This window comes from Rhinichthys klamathensis, unplaced genomic scaffold, assembly GCF_029890125.1.
Source record: "Rhinichthys klamathensis goyatoka isolate OS25496 unplaced genomic scaffold, OSU_Roscu_1.1 h1tg000169l_1, whole genome shotgun sequence".
Taxonomy (NCBI): domain Eukaryota; kingdom Metazoa; phylum Chordata; class Actinopteri; order Cypriniformes; family Leuciscidae; genus Rhinichthys; species Rhinichthys klamathensis.
The window spans coordinates 3,315,728-3,343,461 of NW_026606700.1; the positions used below are offsets into that span (position 1 = coordinate 3,315,728).

Here is a 27,734-nt window from a genome sequence, read left to right on the forward strand (position 1 = left end):
GGGTGTGTGTGTGGATGGAGGAGGCAGAGCCAAACACACACACAGACCAGGACCACACCGACCGGTCTGTCTCCTTAAGATGCTGGAATAACGGCGAGAAACGAACATCTTTAGATTGTTAACCGTGACCAGCTCACTTACTGTCACCAAAATGTCTGGAAAAATAGACAGTAAGCAAGGTTAGTGTTTACATTTGTTTACATTTATTAATAATGTGTAGATGAACTTCAGTTAGCCGCGTTAGCATTAGCGCCAGACGAGGGTTCAAGGCCACTGACAGGATCAGTGCATCTTATCTTTATCTTATTTTTAATAGCCAAATACGTCATATAAATGACCTGTATTATATATTTAGGTCATTAAATACATTTATAAAAGGATGTGGTATAAATGTCTCTACGAGTTCGTCTCAGACAGCTGTATTTGGGTGTGGACGGAGCTGCTCAGCGCTGTTGTTTACTTTAGCTAGCTATCAGACTTCTCGTTTTCATATTTATCATATTTGCTGTTTATTTATAAGATGTAGTTTGTGTTATGTAGCATTGGTTATCTATGTAGAGTTTTTGTTACAGTTGTTTTTGTGTTGCTGCCTGGCCTTTTCTGTCAGTTTTTTTGTCTTGTAGTTAATGGTCTGTTGTGCACAAAATTGACTAGTCTGTATATTTAAGTAAGTTATACTGATTAATATTTAAAAGAAAAATCTGAACTTTTATCAGACGAAATTTCTCATTTATGTTGTATAAAAGCTCCTATAGTTTATACGATCTTGTGGCAAATGACAGTCTGATAGATAGACAGACAGACAGTTTATAGGCTATACATTCACACAGCTAGATAGAGAGCGATATTCCCTCTGGTTATTAGATTCTATCCTGATAACTAGAGTATTTTTACTCTTTTTTTTTTTTTTGTGTGTGTGACTGTTTTGATGAATATTGTTACGCAGACAGGTAACAACCACTGTCACTTCCTTTTTGCAGAAGTTTTAGAGAAGTTTGAGTTATTTACTATGGCAGTTCCATAATATTCAATAGACATTTTCGAATGTCTTGTTATACATGATTCACAATATGCACTGAGATATATTGAAATACATAATTCCATTGCATCAACGCTCTTATATTTTATGCATTTATCTGTGGTTTGCATGACATCTACGTGTTTGTTTTTTTGTGCATGGGGAATAATTGTAATTTACTTTTATGGGCTATATCCATTGTCACTTCCTTAATAACCTGGTTTGGAAAGATTTATATCACTCATGTTAGGCTTGCTAGATTAGATAGTGGTGCGTAAACTGTTCTGTTAAACGCAAGTTTAATATTTTTTACCCTGTTGCATTCAGTGACTGAATGTTTTTATGAATAAGGCAATATATCTGTTAACTAGCCTGTGAGGTTGCAGCATTGTCACTTCCTTTCTGTGAGGGTTCAGAGAAATTTGAATCACTTGTGGGTAAGTGGTGCTCTTCTTGTCAGAAGTTCAGTTGTTCATCTCTAAATGGCCCACTAATGTAGACTCTGGTTTGCGTAGGAGGATGTTGGCCAATGTCTTCTGGTTTCAGACATAGGCTAGCCCTATCTCTTGAACTGTACTTGTTTTAGCAGGTAGAGATGTTTGCATTATTTTGTTTCAGTAAGAATCAGAAACTGAAACGGGAAGTTTCATGCTCCTTTATCAGGTCATGCTGACAATATTTTCATCTTCATCTTTCTTTTTTTATCATTTAAATATAGAACTGTTGTGAATTGCAACTTTGCACAAATCTGTTTAGAGTGATTGCTTTGTAAGATAAAACCAAAAAGACCAAACCAAAATCAATGCAAAGATTACAATACAAATTTAACCTGTCTAAAAACAGGTTTTACAAGAAAATTTTACCGTAATGAAGCTTTGTGCATTGATATTTCGGTAACACTTTACAATAATCATATTTACTAACATGAACTAACAATGAGCAATACATTTGTTACAGTATCTATTAATCTTTGTTAATGTTAGTTAATAAAAATACAGCTGTTCATTGTTTGTTCATGTTAGTTCACCTGGGTAACACCTGGGATGTATTTTAGTGAACTTTTTTTTCACCTGGGATTACACATATAAGGACCCGACTCAGGTCTGGTTTGTCAGTTTGTTTTGGGTTGTGTTTCACTATGAGCCTCGGGTGGTTCCCTAGGCTCTAGTCCAGACAGAGTCAGTTGCTAATAGTGCAGCGTTTTACATTGCGTCCCCACTGCGTATTTGCTACGCAATAAGAAGTGACCGTTCTCGAAAGGGAACGTACTCGGTTACTAACGTATGGTCATGTCATACTTCCAAAAAGAATAATCTGTGATTCTGAATGCCAGTATCCACAATGGCGCGGTGACTGACAGCCTCACAGTCTCCTCAAACATTGTGTTCATCCACGCTGTGCCGTGTCGAGGGTGTTGAAGTACAACTCACGTAAAGTTGATAATTCCGCGAATGACTGCAATTGCAGATTTCGAACAGAGATGGCGACAAAAAGGAAAAACTGCGTACTGCAGCTTTAAGTAACATTTAATTAGACATTATTAAAAAGTGCATTTGTAAAAAGTGCACTTAAGTGTGTTAAGAAATATTGTGATGAAAGTGTACTTTCTTTAAGTTAAGCTTAATTAGACATTATTACAAAGTGCATTTTTAAAAGTGCACTTAAGTGTGTTTATAAATATTGTGATGAAAGTCTACTTACTTTAAGTTAAGTAAATATTGTCATTAAAGTGTATTCCCTTTAAGTACACTTAAGTGGTCTTTAATTTTAATTATATTATATTATCTGCAAGTGCACTTTTCAAAAAGTATACTTTTATGATTTTAAGCACACAAAAAGTACGCTTTCAATACAATTAAGCACACTTCTTATTCACAAGGGTAACCTCGGTACCCTGAGAGTAGGGAACGAGTATTGCGTAGCCTGCCGCACTATTTCAGGCAATTGGGGGGACGTGGAGGCATAAAGTCCGATAAAGTCGAGGGAGAAGCCCATAGAGAGTCATAAAGTTGATCTTGCTGCTAGCTCATGGACAGCTAATACTCACTCTCTCCGTCTCAGTACATTAACTAATGTTAACTAATACAACCTTTGATTTTAATAACGTATTAGTAAATGTCGAAATTAATAATAACTAAGATTAATAAATGCTGAAGAAGTATTGCTCATTCTTAGTTCAAACTAAGGTAGTTAACTAATGTTAACTAATGAACCATATTGTAAAGTGTTACCGATATTTCAAACCCAGCCTCCGTGTTTGGTAGTTGAAACTTCAGGTTAAGATGTGGCCAGAGTTTGAGGACGGTTCTTTCTGCGTAAAAGAAAAAAAAAGCATGTTCAGAGGTTGTGGTCGACTACTCTGTTTCAGAAGAGGATATGCCGAAAAAGAGGATATGAATTAGTAGATGGCACTTCTCACTACGTGAGGAGGAAGAAGCAGATGGAAAGATCACATCCTCTAAAGGCTTAAGCTCATCTTATTGGTTTGCCTTGTTTTTATTAGCAGAGCACCGCATTTTCTTAGACAGTCATTCCGCAAGTTGGCTCTCATGTTACTGTGAGATGAGACAGATAAGACTAACATCCTTCTGGGTAATTCCAGTCCTGCTCAATTTTAAACTCATTAATTATCTTTCAGTAACCGTTTCAGATTCTTTTCCTGCTGTTATCTCTTTTTGTTTTTGGGTGATAGAGGTCAGATTGCCAATAACAAATGTAATTGTTAATTTACAATCTTTTTATTTAAGGAAAACAGTCCTAAAATAAAATAGTTTGATGACTAATCCAGCTCCAAATTTTTTATTAAGGAATGAGAATGTCCTTTTCGCTCAAGCCAGCTGCATCTGACTAGCAATAGTAATTCGTACATTGCTGAGATGTAGGCTACTAAACTAAAGCCTATTGGATAATTGTTAAAGGGTTAGTTAACCCAAAAATGAAAATTCTGTCTTTAATTACTCACCATCATGTCGTTACAAACCCGTAAGGCTTTTGTTAATCTTTGGAACACAAATTAAGATCTTTTCCTCCATTGACAGAGCACAACTACCAATTTGACGCTTCAAAAACTTCATAAAGACGTCGTAAAACGAATCCATAAGAATTGAGCGGTTTAGTCCTAATTTTCTGAAGAGACTCAATCGTTTTTTATGATGAAAATTTAACAGATTTAATTTAGGCTTTTATTCACATTTAAACATTGATCAACTCACACATCAGTTGTGGTAAACGGAAGCTCAAACGTGTTCGCTTGTGTGAGAACCAATGAGGTTCATTCTCGTGTTACGCAGCACAACTGAGCTTCAGCAAGAACCAATGAGGTTTGTTCTTGCGTGTCTAGAAGGTTCGGTTGAGCTTCTGTTTATGTTCACTGATCAATGTTTAAATGCGAATAAAAAACTCAAATAAATCTGTTCATCATATGGCGATCGAGTCTCTTCCGAAAATTTGGACTAAACCGCTCAGTTCATATGGATTAGTTTTACAATCTCTTTATGAACTTTTTGAATTGTCAGTTGTGTAGCTGTCAGTGGAGGGACAGAAAGCTCTCAGATTTCATCAAAAAAGATCTTAATTTGTGTTCCGAAGATTAACAAAAGTCTGACGGGTTTGGAACGATATGAAGGTGAGTAATTGATGACCGAGTTTTCATTTTTGGGTGAACTAGCTATCCCTTTAAAAGTGGCAAACTGTTTGATCCTGTCTTTTCAATAGAAAGAAAAGCTTCTATCTTTGAAATGTGGTTGTCTTCCTTACGCCTCCTAAATACTTGGGAGATAATCTACTCTACTTTCAAAGCTAGTATCCACATGAGTCGAACATCCTGACAAAACTCCTTTAAACTCACTTGTCGGACTCTTTCTGGCTTTGACAAAAAAGAATCTGTGTCGTATGGTTTGAAACTTCACAGAGCGCTAGCAAACCCTGAGCGCTTCATTCCTCTAATGTGTGTGAGGATAAATTGCCCCTAAATGGCTTTGTGCCCTGCACAATAGTGTCATCACCAGAATTCGTTCCAGAGCGACGCGCTCTAAGAGAGCGGTAAGACCCACTGTGACAAATTCAGTTTGTATAGTCAAAGAGGATTTCACTGTACACAAAACCCAAAAGTCAAAAGTCTCCTCTCGCATGAATTCGCAAGGTACAGAATATGGTTAATGTCTCATAGCAGAGCCGTATTGGACCTGAAAGCTACTAAAACTATTAAAAATAGTTTTTGTTAATTGAAATAAAGCTAAAATAAAATATAAATTGGCAACTAAATAACATAAGCATAGTTGAAGTACCGGTACCTAAATAAAGTAATAAAAATAAATTAAAGCTAATGTGATTTTTTTTTAAACTAATAAAACATAACACATAACAGAATGACTAAAACTTAAGTTAAATTAAAAGGTAAAATCTAATTCAAAATATTAATATATTATAATATAATATTATTATATTATATAATATCATAACATAATACTATAATAATAACATTGCTTTTGTCTGGGCGACATCGTGTAGCGTGAAATGTCACTTTATATTATGATAAAGGTGTGAAACAATATATATTTATTACATTTTTTTTTTAAATGGTTTATATTTTAATAACCATGAGGAAATGCACAAATCTTACTCATAATAATGGTTTTGTTTTTCTTCAGAATCCCAGCGTTCCCACTTAACATCCTTTACAATGAAACTAAAGGACAAATTCCATTCTCCCAAAATCAAGAGAACGCCATCAAACAAAAAGTCCAAACCACCACCAGAGCAACCCGTGAAGTCCCCAGAAAAGACTGTGACCAAGGTACGAAGAAAAGTTACTACCGTCATAGTGTTTCTGGATGTTCACTATATAAACAAAGCTTTTTTTCTGAAAACACAGGCAGTTTGAAAGCAAATAAGCACATTGATGGTTTTGTCGACATTCTTTTCCACGTTTAGAGTCTGAGTCGATTAGAGGAGCATGAGAAAGAAGTGGTCAGCGCCTTGCGGTATTTCAAGACTATTATCGACAAGATGGTGGTGGACAAGAAGGTCTTGGAAATGCTTCCTGGTTCTGCTAGCAAAGTTTTGGAGGCCATCATGAGCTTGGTACAACTTGATGGCAAGACACTGAGCAGGTAAAAATGTTTTTAAGCATCTTGAGAGGAATAGATTATTGTTCAGCTTTAAAAAAAAACATTATTTTTCTACAGTCATACATATTCATTTTTATTTTACTTCCCCCTCCGTCCATCTGCAGTTCAAGAGTGTCCTCCTGTCTCAATCGACTCTATCAAAGTCTTGCAAACCTGATTCGCTGGTCGGACCAAGTGATGCTGGAAGGGGTGAATTTGGAAGATAAAGAAATAGTTGCAACTGTCACCACTGTGATCAAAGCAGTGCTGGATGGTGTGAAGGTATTAATGTTCAATAGAACTCTGTCAGGGCTTGTTTTGCAGTCTGTTGACATCTCCATCTATTCTCCACCCATATTCCAGCTGTATTTAGCCATGGGGTTTGTTCTTAGTTGATAGTATTGTGTGTAAAGATGACTTTGCCTGTGGTTTCCTGTAGGAGCTGGTTAAAGTCGCCATTGAGAAGCAGGAGCACCCCTCCCCTACGACACCCGTCAAAACCCTGCCTCCTGTCACCAGTCCAAAGCGGTAAATTAAGAGCTTTTTGTGAAAGAACATGCCTTATGAAATTCTTTAAAAGTGAGGTGGCTGATGTTGAAACATGTCATTTGTTTTTACCACTTTATTATGGCAGTGTTCCAGAGCTCCCCATCACTGAATCGAAGGAAACCGTCTTGAATGAGACCCCTACCCCAGCCGAGGCCACAGAGACCCCAAATGATGTCCCTGATGAGGAGATGGCCCCTCCTAAACCCCCTCTACCTGGACTCAAAGTGCCTGAACATTGGTATGAAAGCTTTGCTTAGTCAAACCTTAATCTTCGTGGCCTGAGAAATGCGTTCAGCTCTGTGTCCGGCACTATCCACAAACATGGTTAATTTTATAAGCAATAAAGACACAATTCTTGTGTTTTCAGTTGTGTTGGTAAAAGCGTTGAATATGTTATTATTATTAATATCATTATAACCACTGAGATATATTATATATATATTAATGGGTCATATATATGGGTCAAAACACAATGCGGGTCTCGGCTTGTTGGTAAAATGAACAATTAATCAGTATCACAGACAGAACACCAGTACTATCTGGAAGTTAAACTTTTTTTGATTTTGAAGAATTGTCATATAAATTCTTAAAAAAAAAAAAAAGCTGAACTTGCAGATAGTACTGGTGTTCTGTCTGTAATACTGGTTAATTGTATTCAATCATTGGTTTATCACAACCAATGACATCCAACCAACATTCTGCCCTAAACTAGCTGGCTCCTACTAAACTTACTGAGCAAAATCTGAAACCTTGTTACACATTTGTTTTAAATTTATTATAAAAATATTAGCTTTTTTATGTTTAAAATAGAAATAGAAATTTAATTTATTTATTTTTTGTTTTTGCATTTAATACATTTTTTATTTAAAATGTATCACTAAAGTATTATAACATCACACATCTGGGTTCCCAAATTTTAGGATTGAAAAATTGCAAACCCTGTTGAAAATGAATAGAAAATACAACAGAATAGGTCAGGCCCTTTTGTGTGCTCTATCATAGAGCTAAAGCTAGAGTGAAACAAACATAAGTGTGATTATATGAAAGGTGGTACTGCACAAGGCGAGCAGTTTATAAGAGGAAATGGGCTGTGTTATCTTAACGTGCCATCTTATCTGGATTACATGCTGTAAACATCTAGGTACCACAGGTGATGTGGTTTGCAACAGCATGTTGTGTATGTGTTAAGCGCTGGGTTTAGCTACAGATGATTGCACAGACCCATCACGGTTTGCGGGAAGCCTAAAAGAAAAGGTGTGAAAGAGAGATATAAATAGTGGCATTCTTGAGAATTCAGGTCTTTGTATGGTGCAGCAGTAAAGCCTCGGCTTCCTCTAGCAGAAAGTCATTGACATATGGGCTGTTTTCTGAGAAATGATCTTAACAGTGTCAGCTCTCCTCTGTCGACTGAAAGAGACAAGAAAGAGAGGGTGCAAGAAGGGATATTCTGATACCAAGTCTAGACAGTAGAGGATTAAGTTGTGCTGCTGGCAATAAAGAGAGTTCGCTTTGTTCTCTGAATTATTTGCTGGCATTTCCATCTTTTTGGCAGGTTTCCAGCCTTCCAACAAGTCTGTGTCTCCGATAGATGAGCTTTTTGTTGGAGATGCCAAGTGTAGCCTACCAACTGGTCTGTTCACTGAACAGCCTGGTGTTTTTTGTCTATAATTTAAAGTCAGCTTGGTATTTAAAAGGGTTAATTCACACAAAATTTACTCATCCTCATGCCGTTCCAAACCTTTATTACCTTCTCTCTGCTGTGGTACACAAAAACAGATGTTTAGCAGAATGTTTTCCCCCATAAAATGTTAATTGTTAAAGGGTTAGTTACCTCTTTCAAGCCCCAGAAAGGTAGTAAAGACATTAAAGTAATCCATGTGACATCATTAAAGTAATCCATTGATTCTGGATTACTTTTATGATGTCTTTACTACTTTTCTGGGCCTTGAAAGCGGTAGTTGCATAGGCTGCCAATGGAGGAAAGCTCTCAGATTTCATTTAAAATATCTTAATTTGTGTTCAGAAGATAAACGAAATTCTCACCGGTTTGGAATGACATGAGGGTGGGAATTAATGACATAATTTTCATTTATGGCTGAACTTACCCTTTAATATTAATAAGACAGCAAAGAACTATAGTTTGTTCACTTGAATTATTAATGGGAAATCTAGATGCAATGTTTACTTCATTGAGAAATACCATGTAATTAATTGAATTTGATAATATTTATATTAATGTTTAATAACAACTTTAATAACTTATATAAAGAAAATTGTTTTCACTAGCATATTAGTAGCTATTGAATATTACTGTGGTATTGGAATTGACTACTATTAGACAAATATTAAATGCTTTTTTATTTTAAATAATATAAATACAAATATTAAATGCGTTTTTCTCTGATTATTTTTTACTAATGTAGATAACTAATATTAATAAATGAAACCTTATTCTTTCATGACTGCAAGCAACGTCTCTGATGAAGTTGTTCATGCATAGTTCAGCAACCTGATTAATAATGAAATTCGCTATTGTGTGTTTTCAGTTCTCGTTGCAGCCCTAATATCCCAGAAGCACAGTTAGCTCACTGAAACGGCATGTAGATGCTTTCATGGCCAACAGACACTCGGCTCCCAGCCGAGGTGTCTCATCCCTTTACCAGCAGCCCTGTGTTAGTTTACATCAGTCAGACTGTTCAAATAAATGACCATGTTAGGACTACGACAGATCTTCCAGGTGTTTTATAGTTTCCTTTCATAGCGAGAACCTTATTTAATCCCCTTTCAAGCCTCTCGTCTGGTGAAACAATTTAATACTTTAATAAAATCTGTCTGACCTGGCATGTTAAGACTGGTTAATCAGCAGATAATCCCTATTTGTAAATGTCAGCCAGACATACTCTACACATTCACTATGAGTCAGTTCTTCTGCTAGTTGCTCTTCTGTATTACATCACTGTTAGCAGCTGTTTTAGGGCGACAGAGGACTAGCCAGACTGACTGAATAGCTGATTTATAAAGTTGTGGTTTGTGGTTCCAGAGCTGGATTCCACTGTCGCTTTGCAAAAATGTTCCTGGTTGCTTGAGATTGGTTGCAGGCTTTCATAGCCCAGAATGTGTCTGTAGGTTTCTTGATTGACAGCTTGTATGAGACTTTTCAATATGACTAGTTAATCTGTTTGACACTAGCATTGGCTAAACAAACTCTCCCTTTGCAGTCCACCGGCTCTCCCCCCAAAGAAGCGTCAGTCGGCACCGTCTCCCACGAGGATCGCTGTGGTTGCGCCAATGAGTCGTACCACAAGTGGATCAAGTCTTCCTATTGGTATCTTTCGACAGGTGAGATTTTGGTGTTCCCTTGGTGCTCCAACCTACTGGGACACTGGTGAAAGTGTCCCAAATTTGTTCTTTAGTAACCACTCAGAATTAATCTGAAGTTTTGTGCAATGAATGATCACTCAGTTGTCAGTAGCAAGGACAACTTTTAAAGGAATAGTTCTCCAAAAAAAATTACAGTTCTGTCATTTACTCATCCTAATGCCATTCGTGGAGCACAAAAAAAAAATGTCAAAGGACATTTCAACTGTTTTTGCCAATAAAATTAAAGTCATTGGGGTCTAAAACAACATTGCACTTAAATGATTTTTATTGTATGGATAAAAAATAAAAAAAATCAATGGTTTATCAATAATTATCAATTTATTATTATAAATAATTTATAATAAAACATTTTTTATTATTGTATTTATTATTTTCTATTTAATTTTAGTTTTTCACTAAAACAGTAGAAAATCACAAATTTAAATGTCATTGAGACGTCTCAATTTTTTTTTTTTTTTTTTTTATCTAATAGAAAATCAATGCAATGAAAGGTCACTTGGTTGTCAGTAGCTTGGATGACTCCCTACCCAAAAATGAAATTTGTCATTTACTTGCCCTAATAATCTGTAAAACAAATAAGATATTTTGAAGAATGTTTTCAAACAATTTTGTTCACTTGGCTCTAAAACAACATTGGACTCCAATAACTTTCATTTTATGGATAAAAAAGGCACCGAAACAATTCAAAATATCTTTTTTGTTGGATGAAATTAAAAAATTGCAGGTTTGGAACGTCATGAGGGTGGTTAGATAAATGAATGAATATTCAGTTGGGAATATTTAATGTTTGACTGTAAGGTTAACTGTTCTTACTTTCACCTAAAGGAATATGAGGCAGATGCCTTACAAAGGCGTTTTTCAGGAGGTAGTCACTCCTATGGAGGGGAATCGCCACGACTGTCCCCATGTGGCAGCATCGGCATATTGAGCAGGTCAGATGAACAGCTGTCCTCTTTGGAGCAGGACAGTGGTCAGTGCTCTCGTAACACCAGCTGTGAGACTCTAGGTGAGTGTTTAAATCATGATTGGGAAAGCTACTTTGAAAGAGTAGCCTGTCAGGCTACACACCTCGAGTGGTTTAAATATACTGATGGAGTTTTATCTTGTCACCTTACTTACTTAGACACAGCAGAGAGCTACGACCCTGACTATGACTTCCTGCATCAGGACCTGTCTAGCATTGACCAGATCCCTCCTGCACACACAGGGGGTTGTCTGAGCCCGCTCCCCGAGTCTCACCACGAATCATCCTCCTCCCCTGTTCAGTTTCAGTCGATACCACCCGCTCTCCCGAAGAAGGAACGGCGACCCCCTCTGCCTCAGGTGGAACGACTGTACTCTCAATATGACAATGTTCCAGATGAGGACATGCAGACCCCACCCTTCCCCCTCTTCGCTTCAATGCCACCCTCGAACCCTGGAGAATTCATGGGAAACTTCGGGCCCGCTGAGAACACACAGATCCCTCAGAGCCCTCCACCCCTGCCGGAGAAGAAGAGTCGGCATAGTGAGTATGAGGAATTCAGATGTGCTGTTGGGAGGGTAGCAAATCACTGGGTTGTGGAACCGCTCTGACATGTAGCGCAAATGCGTCTGGTATTTTGGTCCTTTAGCATTCACATCCCCTTCTACTCTCCCTCTTTGCTTCCTGTCAATTCTCTGGATTGTCCTGTCCAAAACAAAGGCAAAAACAGCAGAAATGTTCTTAATTGTAGCAAAAAGGTTACATAAATTGTGAACCTCATTTAAAATATGTAGAAACTTAACTGACACATAAAATATTTAATTTGATTGAGGTGGAAAACAATAGGAGAAAGAACTGCTGGAAAGAACAAAAGAAATGTTTTAAAGGAAAAAAAGATTCCCTTCAGTCAAAACATTAATAATTAATAATAATAATACAAAAAACATAAACATCTCTCTCTGCTGTCAAAGCACTTTTTCGGAAGCTTGTTTCCGCCACTGAATAAAAAATAAAAAGCTAATTGCTTCTTTTTTTACGCAATTGCGAGTTTATATCTCACAATTCTGATTACCGTATTTTCTCGCAATTGCTAGTTATAAAGTCAGAATTGTGTGATAAAATTCGCAATTATCTTTTGTAGTATTTTATTCCAAGTAGTATACAAATTTCAAAGTCGAGATAGATCTTTTCTTCCGTTTTGTGTTGTACATTTGGTCACACTTGGTCCTATCTATCAGTTGTTGATTGGATGGAGGCGGATATTAATGCAAGCTTGCAGTCAGTTGTAAGAAAGGGGCGGGGTTTATGGTCAAATTGATTGGTGAAGTCTGGCATACATCAGCAAAAAGAAATTATTAGGTAAAAAAAACTGAAAAGATGAACCATATGCACAGTTGAATCAATCACATTAAGATTAGGAACATGGATTTAGAAAATAGCGTGATCTTTCTTTTCATGCCGACTTTAAAACAACATTTTCAAGTACTACGACCAAACAAGTAGTCTGAGCCCTGGCTTTTCTGTTTTTCTTCAGACTAAGCCGTTTTCACAGGTCACTAATTCCTTGTGTAATGTGTGCAATGTATGACGCAGTATGGCAAAGACAGTTTTTCACTCGTTTTTTTACTTGTAAAGCCCCTCAGTGTTGGATAGGGGTTGGGAAACAGTGATGTCACCTTTAGTTTGAGGTCGGATGGAATAATGCCTTTGTTGAAGAAATCTCTGACTGAATACAGTTCAAGGCCTCACCCAAGGCGGCAGGAAATGAGCTCTTGCTAGAAGACTCTTGTTTGGAGGGGAGGGGTTTTTGAATCATGTCATAATCCACACATGAAACGCATGGCTTGTCACAAGAGTTTATGTGAGTCCACACAAAGGATAGAATTTTTCTCTTTTAAAATTGATTTAAATTACAGTGACTGTTTATGTCCAATTTGTGTTTAAGCCTTTTGGTAACTGTCATATTCCATGTAGGACATGCACCCACTACAGTGTATATTAAAACATATTGGCCAAGATGCTTTTGTCCATCTGCATATTGATTTAAAAATATTCAATACATTTAAATATAAATAAATATATGTAAAAATAAATACATTTAAAAATTAATATTAATTTTAGTATAGTAATATTACGATTAATCAAATACTTTAAATTAATAATTTATATATTTTATTATATATACACTACCTTTCAAATGTTTGTGATCAGTAAGATTTATTAATGTTTTAAAAGAAGTATCTTATGCTCAACATGGTTGCATTTATTTAATAAAAAAACCCAGTAATGTTGTGAAATATTAATACAATTTTAAATAATAGTTTTCTATGTGAATAAATGTGTTAAAAAAATTAATTTAATCCTGTAATGGCAAAGCTGAATTTTCAGCATCATTACTTTCAGTGTCACATGATCCTTCAGAAATCATTCTAATATGCTGAGTCTTATTTTAAGACTTAATTAGTTCAATTTTGATTAATACATGCATATGCCTACTGTTTTATCCAGGTTCAGTCTAGTTATCAGAATATTGATAATCATCAGTATTCATTTACATAACGCATACAATATGGCCAAATTCCGATTAACTTCAGAATAAACAGAATAGAAGGCTGAACACACACCATGAATTACTCGTGAGGTAAAGTGTGAAGTGTCACACTCTCAGCTTCTCACGATCTCAGAGCCTCTTGGCATCCTAACCCTTGCCCTATTAATGCATGTGCTTGTGTTTAGCACCTGCGTGTTAATGTAACCCATGTACTTTTTGCCTCGTCTACCCGCAGTCCTGAAGTACATGCAGTTTATGGAGGACTATTCCGAGCCGCTGCCTTCCGTTTTCTACCAGACGCCGCAGAGCGAGAGCATTTATGAGCAGCGCAATAGGAAGCGCTTTCAGGAAGTGTATGGCCTCAGCGACTCGTTCAGCAGCAGTGACGAGACCCTCCCTCCACCAGCGCTGCCACCCAAACAGAGACAACTGGTGAGAGAGAGCTAGATCACTGCCCACACATGCTGTACACACTTTCTGTCTGTCTCATTCTCACCCTACCTAGATGTTCATGCAATGTTTTCCTTCGTACTGACAGTCACCGTTAATCACAATGGTAGCGGTATTATGTTTCCCATAGCGTCAGAGTATTACTTGTATCAGGTTGCTTATGGCACAGTATTCAAGTGTATTCATAAGTGAAGTTCAAGTGTCGCCTAAGGCGAACAGCGTCATCTATTTCCTCATTGTGTGTTGTGTGAACACGTCTGATGTTTATTCAGCTAAAGCCTGAGAGGAACATCGCGAATGTAGTAACTTCCTTCAAATCTTGCACTGTTCCTGGCTGTGTGTAGCACCTGCCGCTCTTTTTTTAGCGTTTAGAAACAATCGACTGAAGTTTATTTTTAACAAGGTCCCTGGTCATTTTTGTGACCCATTTCAGAAACTTGTTTTGTTTTTTGATCCTGTAATGCAGTTTTATAAAGAGGTTGATTTTGAAGGATGGGATGTTTTTATGTCAAAAATTATTAAATGTGTACAGGACCTACCGGAAGATTTGAAAACTTGAAAAGAGGCAGCAAGACACTGTATCTACTTTCACATGTAAAGAGGGAATTTACATGGAAGTCTTGAAGGCACAACAGAAATGGCTGTTAAATTCAAGGGTTAGAGAATGGACATGAATGTTTTGTTGCAAACATATTTTTTTATCAAGTTGATATAATATTGTACTTGTATTATACGTTTATAAGTGCGCAGCAAGGGAGAATTTTTTTATATGGTTATAAATGGGGTCAAATTCTCTCTCTCTCTCTCTCTCTCTCTCTCTCTCTCTCTCTCTCTCTCTCTCTCTCTCTCTCTCTATATATATATATATATATATATATATATATATATATATATATATATATATATATATATATATATATATACATATGTATAGTACATGTTTTTCATGGCTTCCAAACTGCCTTTTAAAGCAAGGAAAACAACTGTTTTAATGTTTTGTGCTATTCTTGCTTTTGTTCTCATTCTTGTCTTGCTAACCCATCTACCTCATTTCATTTGACTCGGTTTCCACTGTTTTTTCTCTCATTCCACGTGACTGAGCAGAAGGATTCACCAAGGTGTGTTGCTTAGAGCTTTGAGCTCAGGTATAAAGTAACCTTAAGTGCTATTAGCTATATTATGCACAAGTTTAGCCATCTATTTGTGCTTTTAGTCTTAGTAATTTCCTGTTTTTGTTCCCACGCTCTGATTAGCAAGCACAAGCAGTTACCAGGCAAAAAGTAGAAACCTTTGTCTCTCAATATTTTACAACTTCACTAGTCAATTATTTCACATAACGTTGCTCTTTCCTGCTGCACAGTAGACTTTTAGTCTGAGTAGATGAAAATAGCTTCCAGATAGGACTTTAAGGTCTTAGGTCACGTCTAATTTTCACAAACCATGTTTTAAAACGTTTCATTTGCGGCACATTTAATATCACATTTCTACTCTTGACTAAGGTCTATTTCTCCATTCAGCTCACATCTGCTCAGAAATCTACACTGTGCATGAATCTCTGGCCTTTTTTCTCTTCCTTCCTCCACTCTTCTCTTCCCTCTTAGGCTTCCTCACACTCTGCGTCTCCTTCCTCCTCCTCTTCCTCCTCTCTGTCATGTCAGCTGCAGCAGTGTGCGTCCGGGCCTGGCCCTGGTGAGACAGAAACCGCTCTCAGCCTTTCCGCATCTAACTCCTCTCTGAACCGCCAGGGCTCCCTGCCTGTCACTACGGTGAGTCCCGGCTGCCTTTCGCTGGCCTCTAACACGTTTTCCTTGTCTTTTTGTAACTAATAAAGTCTTTAATATCTTCTTAATATTAAAGAAACAGCAATGCTTGCAATCAGCAAAAGACTAGTGTTGATGTTTTAGGTAAGTTTAGGTTTTAGGAACCAATTGTAGAGGTTTAATTCTATGGCACAGCCTTGCAAGCACTGCAGTTATGATTCTGTAGTTTTTCAATTCATCTGCACATGCTGAGAAGTAGCACAAACATGCATACACTGCTGATTGTCTAATTATTGACTCTGTGTATGCGTGTGTGCCTGCGGCTACAAGAGGAAACATGTTCATAATAGCTCACATGAATCACAGGTGCTGTAGCCGGTAGGCAATGAATAGTTCACAGCCTCAATTAATGGTGGCACTGCCTCGTTAGGGTTCAGTGATTTCCCCCACGCCTCTAGTCTTCAGTGGCGGTGATCTAAAGATCGAAAGAGTCAAAGGCATGTACCACACGGGGGTCCTGCAACTGTGACCTGCGGAAAAGCTGAGGTTAAACACGCATCATCCCGCAGGGACCCGTTGGGTTTCCAGCTGTTAGATGACTGAGTTGCCTGTTATGATGTTGTCTGCTGAGCTGTATCCTCAACTGAATTACAGGGAACTCTTTTCAGTACCTCTAATTGGAAAAGTGACTACTAAATATAGGTGATCTGTTTCAAGGTTGATAGCTGGTTCTTTGTGTACCATTTCTTTGTATTATATATATGAGAGCGAGAGAGAGAGAGAAAGAGAGAGAAAGAGAAAGAGAGTGTTAAGAGACCACTGCAAATTTGTCTTAAATCAGCATCTCTACATGTATGGCTTCCATTCCAGTGTCTGTTGAATTCCAACACAGGCACACTGAATGAGGTGCTGGTTAGGTGATCACCTGAACCAAATCTTATTTAATGAGCAAAAGTATAAAAAAAACACTTCTGTGGTCATCACTATCCTCTTGCAAAAGGACCAGCTGGATGGCAAAAACAGTGCTAGTAGTACCTCAGAAGTAATTGGAATAAAAAAAATAACTATTGACCATGCCAAAAGAGTTGAAAAGGAAAGTTTTGAGTGAGGAAAAGAAGGGTTCAATTCTGGCTTTACTGGCAGAGGGATACAATGAGCGTCGGGTTGCTTCCATCCTTAAAATTTCAAAGATGGCGGGTCATAAGAACAAGGTCAAGCAGCAGACATTGGGGACAACAAAGCTACAGACCAGCAGAGACTGGCCAAGTGTTGAGGTGTCCATGAGCAAGACACTTAACCCCAGCTGCTCCCGACGAGCTGGATGGCGCCTTGTATGGCTGACACCGCAATCGGTGTATGAATGAGTGTATGAATGGGTGAATGTGAGGCAAACTGTAAAGCGCTTTGGTGGCCATTGGGTCTGTGAAAGCGCTATATAAATGCAGTACATTTACCATTTTACCATTTATATATATATATATACATATATATATATGGGAGTGGCAATGATTCAATGGATCAGTTATGAGATCAAATATTTATACACTACCGTTCAAAAGTTTGGGGTCGGTACGATTTTAAATACTTTTAAAAGAATTCTCTTCTGCTAACCATGGCTGCGCTTATTTGATTAAAAATACAACAAAAATCAGTTATAGTATTAAATATTATTCCAGTGTAAATCAGCTGTTTTCTGTGTGAATATATAGTAAAGTGTAATTTATTCCTGTGATCAAAGCTGAATTTTCAGCATCACCAGTGTCAGTGTCTTCAGTGTCAAATTATCCTTCACAAATCAGTATAATATGAGGATTTGATGCTCAAGAAACATTTATTATTATTATCAATGTTGAAACAGTTGTTGGTCTGTCAGTTGTACAGTTTTTTTTTTTTTTTTTTTTTTTTTTTTTTTTTTTTTAGGATTCTTTGATGAATAGGAAGTTCAAAAGAACAGCATTTGTTTGAAATAGAATCTTTTGTAACATTATACATGTCTTTACTGTCCTTGATAAATAAAAGTATTGATTTATTTCCTCCAAAAAATAAAAATAAAATTCTCACTGACCCCAAACTTTTGAACGGTAGTGTATATATACTTGATGATGATGATGATGATAGTAGTAGTTTTTTATTTTTATTGTTGCCGTTTTATTATTCTTTTAATATAATTAGATTATTATTATTATTAATAATAATTTATTTGTAATTATTTAAATCATGTTATAATATTATAATAAATATTACAATTAGAATAATTCTACCCAATATGTTTTAATTCTTGACACAATTATTTATAATAATAATAAAAATGTTATTTGTATAGCTCCTTTCATATAATAAATGCAGCTTAAAGTCCTTTACAAAAAAAGTAAAGGTCTTTTTTAATAGACCATAATTAATATAACATACAGTAAGATTACAAATAAAACCCACAATTGATGCAAAAGATAAAACCCATAATAATAAAATAAGATAAAATGTATATGCATACAGTGAAATGCATAACAGAATATGGATATTAAAACTAAGTAGTTAAAAGAACATGTATGAAAACAATACATATAATGCTTCAAAAAAGTGTTTGTTAAATGCTAAATTAAATAGATTTTTAGCATGCGTTTAAAATATTTTCACTTATAATAATCCACTATATCAAAAACAATAATGAGTAACTACTGCAATAATGGAATTGAGTTAAACAGAATCGAATTGAATTAAATAGAATTAAAATGAATTAAATTGAATTAAACGAAAACAAACTAAAAAAAATTGTAATCTACACCAAATTGTTAGAGAAAATATTTACTCTAGTGGACTCAACACTGGAAGCCTGCAGTTTGTTGTGACAGGAAACTGGACGGCTCACATCATAATTGATGAAGCTGTCGGCTCAAGAGTCTGACGTCGATACGCTTGTAATATATAGGCAGCAATGCGGATTATAATGGAAGCAATTGAGTTTCATTGCATGATGAATGTAGCCTGCTTCCAGTTTAGACACTGTGTGTTAGGATTATAAACGATATTATTTGGTGGAAGAATTGTTTATTCTGATAGTTATGAATAGATGTGATCGTATATTGAACATTTGATGTCTTCAACTTCATATAGTAATATCACTCTAATGCACAGCCTCTTGCCAAGTTTCCAGGCACCTATCATGCAGTACCTTGCTTTGCTACTAAGTGTCCTTTGATTTCAGGCCCACCCAAACAATAGTGGCTTTCTCTGAAAGTTTATTTCAGCTGTTTTTCAGCCTTGTGAGCATCAGCTCCAAACCACACCTTTACTCACCTTGACGCCTGCCAATGCTTGTGCTGTCCTCCCTCTTGTTTTCCTGTAGAGCGAAAGTGCTAATGATGAAGGTGGGGAGGGTGAATACGTCAATCTGTATTCATCCAACCAAGCCAATGGAGATGTGACTCTCTCCAATGGAGTAAGTAACAGCATGTCAGCGGTTGCAGCCGACATGCTGGTTCCTTCATGCTGCGCTTGTGCTGTTTGTGACTGTAATGCTTGGCTTTGCATCATACGACTGGTTAATTGTAAATTTTGCATAACATTTGCTGCCAAGACACAAGTGTCCAAAAGCAACAGACAAGAAATCTCTTGCATGTTAAGCTGAGTTTTGTCTTAACCAGCCATGATTGTCAATATCGCACTGTGCTGGGTGGCCCTGCCCACAGTAAAATTTCATTGGTTCAAAATTCTGCTCTATATGGCTAGATTTTAAATGTAGAGAATGTATTTTTGGGACTGTGCAGGATTTAGCATGTAGTATGGACAAAAAAAGGCCAGTAGTTTTTAGATGACTTTGTATGCAGACATTGTTGTGAAATCGAGTTACTCTGATAGAATTCAAGAACTGAAAAGAGGAATTGTTGACTTGATGATTGTATGCTTTTCAAAAATAAAACCTGCAATATAAGCAGTAGTTATTAAACCTCTTAACAGATCATCAGATTCATCCCAAAGTAGGACGCCCAATGTTACAGAAAGCGGAGTTATAATGTTAGTCACATCAGCATTGCATTTCTGCGATATGTAAATTAACATTGGCCTTGAATTATGGCATGGCTTAAAAAAACAGAACATGTACACATTTAAGATTTTTGCTCCAAAGCTATTAGCAACACATTTTCAACATTCTTTGAAAGTGGGAATAAATTAAATGAATTGTGTACAAACAATCAAAAAAAAAAAAAAAAACATTAATTGGTGAAACGAGGTAATTGCAGTGCAATATTTTGGTGTTTGCATTTGTGGATATTTTTTCTACAGAATATACATATCTAATATGTAAAGATAAAAAATGTGATGAAAAGTCACAAATACTGTAAGTATATTTTCTTCAGTTATGATTTGTGTTTGATTATAAATTAACAGCTTAGCACAAATGATTTATCTAACCTCATGTTTAATAATCACATCATGCATGTCGTGGGTTCTAAGAAACTTTCTGTAAAGCTGCTTTGAAAAATATTTATTGTGATGTATGTATATATATATATACACAAGTATTCATTTATTTGTACATTTTACATGTTGTGGGTCAGTAATGTTAAAAAAATAAATGAATACTTGTATTCAGCAAGCATGCATTATGTTGATCAAAAATGACAGTAAAGTCTTTTACATTGTTTCAGAAAGTGTCTATTTCAAATAAATGCTGATCTTTTAAATGTTATATTCATCAAAGAATCCTGAAAAAGTATCACAGTTTCCACAAAAATATTAAGAAGCACAACTGCTTTCAACAGTAATAATAATAAGAAATGTTTCTTGAGCAGCAAATCAGCATATTAGAATGATTTCTGCAGGATCATGTGACACTGAATACTGGAGTAATGATGCTGAAAATTCAGCTTTACCATCACAGGAATAAATTACATTTTAAAAATGTATTCAAATAGACAACAGTTATTTTACATTGTAATAATATTTTAAAATAAGAGTGTTTTTAATGTATTTTTGATCAAATAAATGCAGTCTTGGTGAGCATACGACATTAAAAAAATTTTTTGAGTGATTAAGTGATAGTGACTTCACTATATTGTAATGTGTCATCAATATGCCCCAATCTTGTGTTAAATCTTTTGTGAAATGCAGAACTATCACCTTGTGCTCTTCTCTTTATTTTGCATCTTATTCAGATATCTCGTTTTTCACCCCGTTGAATGGATGCAGTGATAGGCCTTGAATTATTTTTTCTGTCATTCCCAGGACTCTTCTTGTGGTGCTGAGGACTCACTCCAGGACTCAGAGTCAGAAAACAGTAAAGATCCGACCGACAGAGAGGGGTAACATTCATTTGCTTCAAAGCAATGCTTCAGCTCAAAACCTTGTATCCTCTCTTTAGTTGTTCATCTTTTGAAACAATTTCATACGTTTTGGTCTCCCACCATAAAAATGCAATTGCCTTCCATGTTTTGGACTTTTTGATTACCTATCCATCCTCTCATCCACAGCTGGAAGCAGAAGTGTGTAGACTCAGAGTTGACCTCAGAAGAGGTGGACGAGCTCTCCCTGATTGACCATGATGAGATCATGTCTCGCTTAACACTAAAGCAAGAGGTAAAACTTATGTGTAAGGTGTTGCATCTACTGCACGTGTAGCATGTCTCGCTTAACACTAAAGCAAGAGGTAATACTTATGTGCAAGGTGTTGCATCTACTGCACGTGTCCAGAAATGCCAAGTTTTACAAGTTTATAACTTGATTTACATTGGTTGTAATGATAGTTGAGTATTAGTGTGCTCTCTGCTGCCCTCTGCCTATGACTCAAAGCCTCTGCAGTGCCGCTGTGGTGAACCCCAGCATTGAAGTGCATGTGAAATACTGTTGTTCACACTGTAAGGTCAGACCTACTGCAGAGAGCATCTCCCCTGAAAGAATACATAAGTTAATAAGCGGACTACTCATACTCATAAGACAGGAAATGTATGACTCTAATGAGCTGGCTTGCTTTATCTTGTTCCAGTTTGTCTTTGAACACAAGAACATGCCTTGAAATGAAACATCCAGACATCTCAACATGTTTCTAATTGGGGTCAGTTGACCCTAATTATATAGGGCTTCCTAAAGTCCAACTGGTCACTGAGCCACTGACTAGTAGATTTTGAAAATATGATTTTGCACATCCCTCCAAGAAGTTAAATTTAGGAGCTGATTACATGAAAAGCTTTAACTTTGACCTGCTTGTTGAAAACCGCATAATCCTAATCTGTATTTCTCAGAACGATGACGGCCCTGATGTCAGAGCTGGATCAGGCGATATTTTATTAGTTCATGCCACCGAAACAGATCGCAAAGGTAAGAGTAATCCCTTCTAATCTTGGGGAGTCAGTTATTTTGTGTTCAATATTTATTTATACAACAGCAAATATGTTAAACTAGGGGATTCAAAATGTAGCTTTTTAAGTACCGTTCAAAAGTTTGGGGTCAGTATTTTTTTTTTTTTTTAAAAGCTTATACTTTTAATCAGGTAGAACACTTTAAAATGATCAAACGTAACAGTAAATGCTTTTATAATGTTACAGAAGATTTCTATTTTAAATGAAAAATGCTCTTTTGAACTTTCTATTCGTCAAAGAAAATTTTCTCATAAAAGTTTTTGAGTAGCACAACCGTTTTCAATTGATAATAAGAACTGTTTTTAAACACTAAATCATCATACTAGAATGATTTCTGAAGGATTATGTGACACTGAAGACTGACTTCAGCTTTGCCATCACATGAATAAATTACATTTTAAAATATATTCACACTATTACTGTTGTAGTGTATTTTTTATAGTTATTTATTATAGTTCACATTCCCAAATCTTGACCTAAAATTATGATTATATAAACATATCTTATGTTCTCTTTTGTAGATCGAGTTTTATACTGTGAAGCATTCTTGACCACATACCGAACATTTCTAACCCCAGAGGACCTCATTAAAAAGCTCCGCTATAGATATCCTTTCTGATGGTGGTAAATCTTTCAATCTTTGCATTCCTACCCTTTTTATTCTTATTAACCTTAACTCTGAACACATTTACCAGATTTTCTCTCAGCTCTGATATCATCAAACAACGATCTAGTAAAAACACCTTCTTCGTGCTGGTGCGCGTTGTGGACGAGCTTTGGTGAGCTGGAACTCAATTATGGGACATCAGATACACACTTTACAAACACAATTATATAAATATCTGAAGGCACTGATGCAGTTACTCCACACTATTTACTTGTCTAAAAAAACGACATAAATGTAAACATTTGACACAAAAATTCAGCAAACATAAACACTCAAATGTTAAAAAAATATTGTGCCCCACTAGCTAGTAGTTATTTACTGTTTCATGTTGCTAGTGACTTATGAAAGTGTTGTTGTTGCTTATGAATCATTATTTGAATAAAGACCCTTTTTTGTGTGTCATCAGTTTGGTGGAGCTGACAGAAGACATCTTGAAGCAGCTCATGGAGCTTGTGTTCAGTCTGTTGTGTAAGGGAGAGCTCACCCTGGCCCGTGTTCTGCGCAAGAACATCCTAGATAAAGTCCAACAGAAGAAGTTGCTGCAGTACACTAATTCCCTCAAAACACTGGCTGCGCGAGGTGTGGCTGCCAGGTAATGCCCACCTCAATCATGTTCTTTCAGTGTTTCTTTTAAGTGAATTTAATCGATTTTGACTATTTATTACCAGGCCCGGCACTCTGCATGACTTCCGTAGTCATGAGATCGCAGACCAGCTGACTCTCCTTGATGCGGAGCTGTTTTATAAGATAGAGGTACAGCTTCTCTAATGTCATTCATCACACCTCCTACCGAGAGTTTTCCAACACGTCTTTTATGTCTGTCTGCAGATCCCAGAGGTGTTACTTTGGGCAAAGGAACAGAATGAGGAAAAAAGCCCCAATCTGACCCAGTTTACAGAGCACTTCAACAACATGTCATACTGGTATGATGCTTTGATTCTCAAGCTAGCATAAAACCATCAACGTTTAAGAAAAGAAACGTCAGTAGTTTAAAGGACAAGTTTGGTATTTTACACTTGAAGCCCTGTTTCAAGATCATTTCTGATGAAATGGAACGGTTCAGATTAAAATTTGGACACATGCTGCTGTCCCGAGAAATTTCGGTTTCTGTGCAATCAACAAACAATCCTTCCTAAAACGCATTAAACTTTAGTTTACAAAGACGTTAAACTCACCGAGTGGTCTGGGGTGTTCACTGATATGCTCTGACAAAAATCGCTGCAAAAGATGCTTTCCAACAGGTTTTATCGTAGTTTTTGTTCAATTCAAGTCAAATGGAGTTGTTCACAAACTACGATAAAATTTCTCGGGACAGCAGCATGTGTCCAAATTTTAATCTTAACCGTTCTATTTCATCAGAAATTATCTTGAAACAGGGCTGTAAGTGTAAAATACCGAACTTGTCCTTTAAGGCCACGTTCACACATTATTAATTGCGACCGCAGGACCATTTAAAATAAACTAGTGAAGGCGATTAAAGTGGTGAAAAATAAATGGTGAACACTTACCTAAATGACACACGATTTCTTGATTGATTAATAAAAATCTTATGTTGATGGAGAAAAAAAATATTTATGGACGTGTTAATGAGTATACAGTACATTATATGTATTTTTATCTCTCTTTTTTAAGGGTTCGGTCCTTAATAATACTGCAGGAGAAAGCCCAGGATCGGGAAAAACTTCTTCTAAAATTCATCAAAATTATGAAGGTACAAACTAATTTAAATTATTCCTCTAAACTAAATTCTTCCAAATTGAAATCAATGATTTATTGGCTTGATTTCTATTACAAAATAACGTTAACCCATGGCCCTTTGTATTCTAGCACTTAAGAAAACTCAATAACTTCAACTCCTACTTGGCAATATTGTCAGCGTTGGATTCAGCGCCTATCAGAAGACTGGAATGGCAGAAGCAAACGTCAGAGGTAAATCACATCCATGCATCCCTGTCTCTTTTATTTTGGTTTTCAGCCGATCGTCATAGTACCTTATGTTATCTTTACAGGGTTTGGAGGAATATTGCACTTTAATTGACAGTTCCTCCTCCTTCCGGGCGTACAGAGCAGCTTTGGCGGATGTGGAGCCTCCGTGCATACCGTATCTGTAAGGACATGTTAAGCATTTAAAGTTGCCATGAAATGGAAGTTGCGATAGTCTTTTCTTTCCTTATTTTGATGTATGCCCGTGTAAAATGGCCTCTCAAACAAGAAAAAATGTAGGGCGGAACTTGAATTTGTCCATTGGGAATTCATTGGATGGTCGTGGTTTGCTATTGGTCAATCTCATGAGAGAGAGTAAATATGTCGCTGCAAGAGGGAGAGGAAGTTATTTTGATTATGAGACGCATGAATTTCTTTTTAAATATTGATGTGCACAGATAAATCATTTATAATAAATACTGCAATATTCCATAAAAACAAGAATTGTTGACTTTAAAGAAAAGATACACATTTTTATTGTAATTAAAATTTCATATTTTGTGCATAACTTCCCTATTTTTTCACAAAATGCAGAGGTCTCATCCTCCAGGACTTAACGTTTGTGCATCTTGGGAATCCAGACCTCATTAAAGGAAAGATAAACTTTTCCAAACGCTGGCAGCAGTTCAATATCCTGGACACTATGAGGCGCTTCCAGCAAGTGTGAGTACTTGGACAATATGAAGCATCATTCGCAAATCCATTTAACTTCCATAATCAGAGTGAAAACAAAATATTCAACAAAGTAAAAAATCTATTGGAACTGTATTGGATCGTGAAAAACTTGGCTATGGCATTATTGGTTCTTGGCGTTAACCGACAAAAATATATGTCTCCTAATTAGGATGGGAAAGAAAAATTTTAAACAGTTATCTATGGAAGTTTGTTTCCGCCACTGAATAAAGAAAAAAAAATAATAATTGTGACTTTTTATCTCACAATTGCCAGATATGAAGTCAGAATTGTGAGAAATAAAGTCGCAATTATGAGAAATAAAGTCGCAATTATGAGAAATAAAGTCGCAATTGCGAGAAAAAAAGATGGAATTGAGACTCGTAATTCTGACTTTATAACACATAATTGCGAGTTTATATCTCAAAATTCTGACATCTTTTCTCAGAATTGTGAGATTTAAACTCGCAATTGTGAGTTATCAGGCCAATTCTAAGGAAAAAAAGACTAACTTTTTTCCCCTCAGAATAGTTTATATCTCACAATTCTGACTTTACAACACGCAATTTCGACTTTATATCATGCATTTCTGACTTTATAACACGCATTTGCGACTTTATATCAATCAATTCTGACTTTATATCTCGCAATTCTGACTTTACAACCTGAAATTCTGACTTTATAACCTGCAATTGCAACTTTATATCAATCAATTCTGACTTTATATCTCGCAATTCTGACTTTATAACACGCAATTGTGAGAAAAAAAGTCAGAATTGTGAGATAAAAAGTCGCAATTACCTTTTTTATTTTTCGTTCTGTGGCGGAAACAAGCTTCCATAGTTATCAGCATTTTGTGTGACTTGTACTTCTCTTTCTTCCAGGCATTATGACCTCAAACACAACGACGATATTGTCTCCTTCTTCAACGACTTCAGTGACCATCTAGCTGAGGAGGCATTGTGGGAGCTTTCTTTGAAGATCAAGCCTCGCAACATCACTCGCCGGAAAACAGAACGAGAGGAAAAGACATAGCTCGCTCGGCTAGACGAACAAACTGCTTTTAAAAGCCACTCTCCGAACGAAGTTGCAAGATACAGCAATCAGAAGTTACTGTAATGGCAGCTACGAGACTGAAAACGATACTGTATTTCTGTTACAGTTTACATAAACTTTTTTTTTTTAAATGATTAGATTTTATTTTGTAATTGCACTGCGTCTGAACCTGTGTGTAAATTTGAAATGTGGAACAGTGCCGAGCGCAAAGACGGAAAACATGACTCTGATACATGAGATTACGGGGTTTACGGTCGTATCCTGGTGATATTCCGGTGCGGTCTCCCCATCTGGATGTTTGCGGTGCAAACTGGACAAACAACTGCGACTCCAACTGCAAACCAATACCACGATGCCTCGACGGGCACTTTGGATGTTGAAGTTCCTTCAAGACTGATATTCTTATTTATTTATTTTGTATGTAACAAATGCACATAGAGACTCTTTAGATTTAGGGGGATTGCTGTACGTTTAGCTGCTGGATTGAACAGCTTTAAGCATGTATGATAATAGGTCACGATGAGGACACACAGCCAGAGTTATTAATAGCACTATCAGGATTTTGTTGCTTATTCTGCAAGATTAACAGTATCTGCTTTAAAGCTTTTTTGGACTTTAGTTTCTGAATTCACTGAACTCTCAAAAATTCCTCAAACAGGAGCATGCCAGTTTAACGTGCATCGAGTTAAAAAAAAAACTACATCGTCATATCCTGTTTATAATAAATTCATACTTCTCATTACAGTAATTTGAGGCCTATTTCAAATCAGTTGCTTCCAATTACAGTTAATTGCTAATAATCAGGGAAACTCATTGTTTTGTTAAACCTCCTTGTTATTTATTTGTAAATTTATGTGCGTAGATTAACAATATACTTTGTATTACAAGATCACTTGCCATGGACGCCTGCTTTGCCAGTGTGGTTGTTGCAAGAAAGATTTTAGGAGTTGTGTTACAGCTGTATGTCTGGTACATTTAAATATTTTTCACTTTGCACACCAGTATGGAAAAAAATTTACCATAGATCTCCGAGAGCCATCGCATTGATCAAAGACCTACTATCAAGTGCTTGAAGCTGTTCATGAAGTGGTGTCAATGTGATTTTATTTTATATAATGCAGTTTTCCTTTTGTTTTTTAAAAGGATTTTACATGGAAATTTGCAGAGAGATTTACTCTGTTGTTGTGAGATGTGATCAAATGTGCACTTTGAAGTTGATTGT

General features: G+C 36.3%; 1 protein-coding gene across 3 annotated transcripts; it reads left to right on the plus strand.

The window, feature by feature from the left end:
- Positions 1-27,495, plus strand: rapgef1a (Rap guanine nucleotide exchange factor (GEF) 1a). Of its 3 annotated transcripts, XM_056259723.1 has the most exons (25): positions 1-179; positions 5,668-5,813; positions 5,951-6,129; positions 6,252-6,408; positions 6,566-6,654; positions 6,761-6,913; positions 9,894-10,014; positions 10,882-11,062; positions 11,180-11,563; positions 13,807-14,003; positions 15,623-15,787; positions 19,125-19,217; positions 21,005-21,081; positions 21,250-21,355; positions 22,018-22,093; positions 22,656-22,740; positions 22,821-22,913; positions 23,208-23,393; positions 23,470-23,554; positions 23,630-23,724; positions 24,434-24,512; positions 24,629-24,730; positions 24,811-24,908; positions 25,319-25,447; positions 26,341-27,495. In XM_056259723.1, the coding sequence occupies exons 1-25, from the start codon at positions 152-154 to the stop codon at positions 26,489-26,491; spliced, it is 3,255 nt and encodes a 1,084-aa protein (XP_056115698.1). In that variant the 5' UTR covers positions 1-151; the 3' UTR covers positions 26,492-27,495. The 3 variants fall into 3 exon arrangements, with proteins under 3 accessions (XP_056115698.1, XP_056115699.1, XP_056115700.1); XM_056259724.1 differs by lacking the exon at positions 15,623-15,787 and having other exon boundaries at positions 2-179; positions 10,882-11,058; positions 11,176-11,563; XM_056259725.1 differs by lacking the exons at positions 15,623-15,787; positions 19,125-19,217 and having other exon boundaries at positions 2-179; positions 10,882-11,058; positions 11,176-11,563; positions 26,341-27,494.
- Positions 27,496-27,734: the final 239 nt, after the last annotated feature.

Excerpts from the sequence above, each read along its gene's own strand:
- rapgef1a (XM_056259723.1), top strand. The coding sequence starts at position 152 with ATGTCTGGAAAAATAGACAGTAAGCAAG. Across the intron at positions 6,914-9,893 it reads CTCAAAGTGCCTGAACATTG|TCCACCGGCTCTCCCCCCAA; the intron begins GTATGAAAGCTT and ends CTCCCTTTGCAG. Across the intron at positions 22,741-22,820 it reads ATTAAAAAGCTCCGCTATAG|ATTTACCAGATTTTCTCTCA; the intron begins ATATCCTTTCTG and ends AACTCTGAACAC.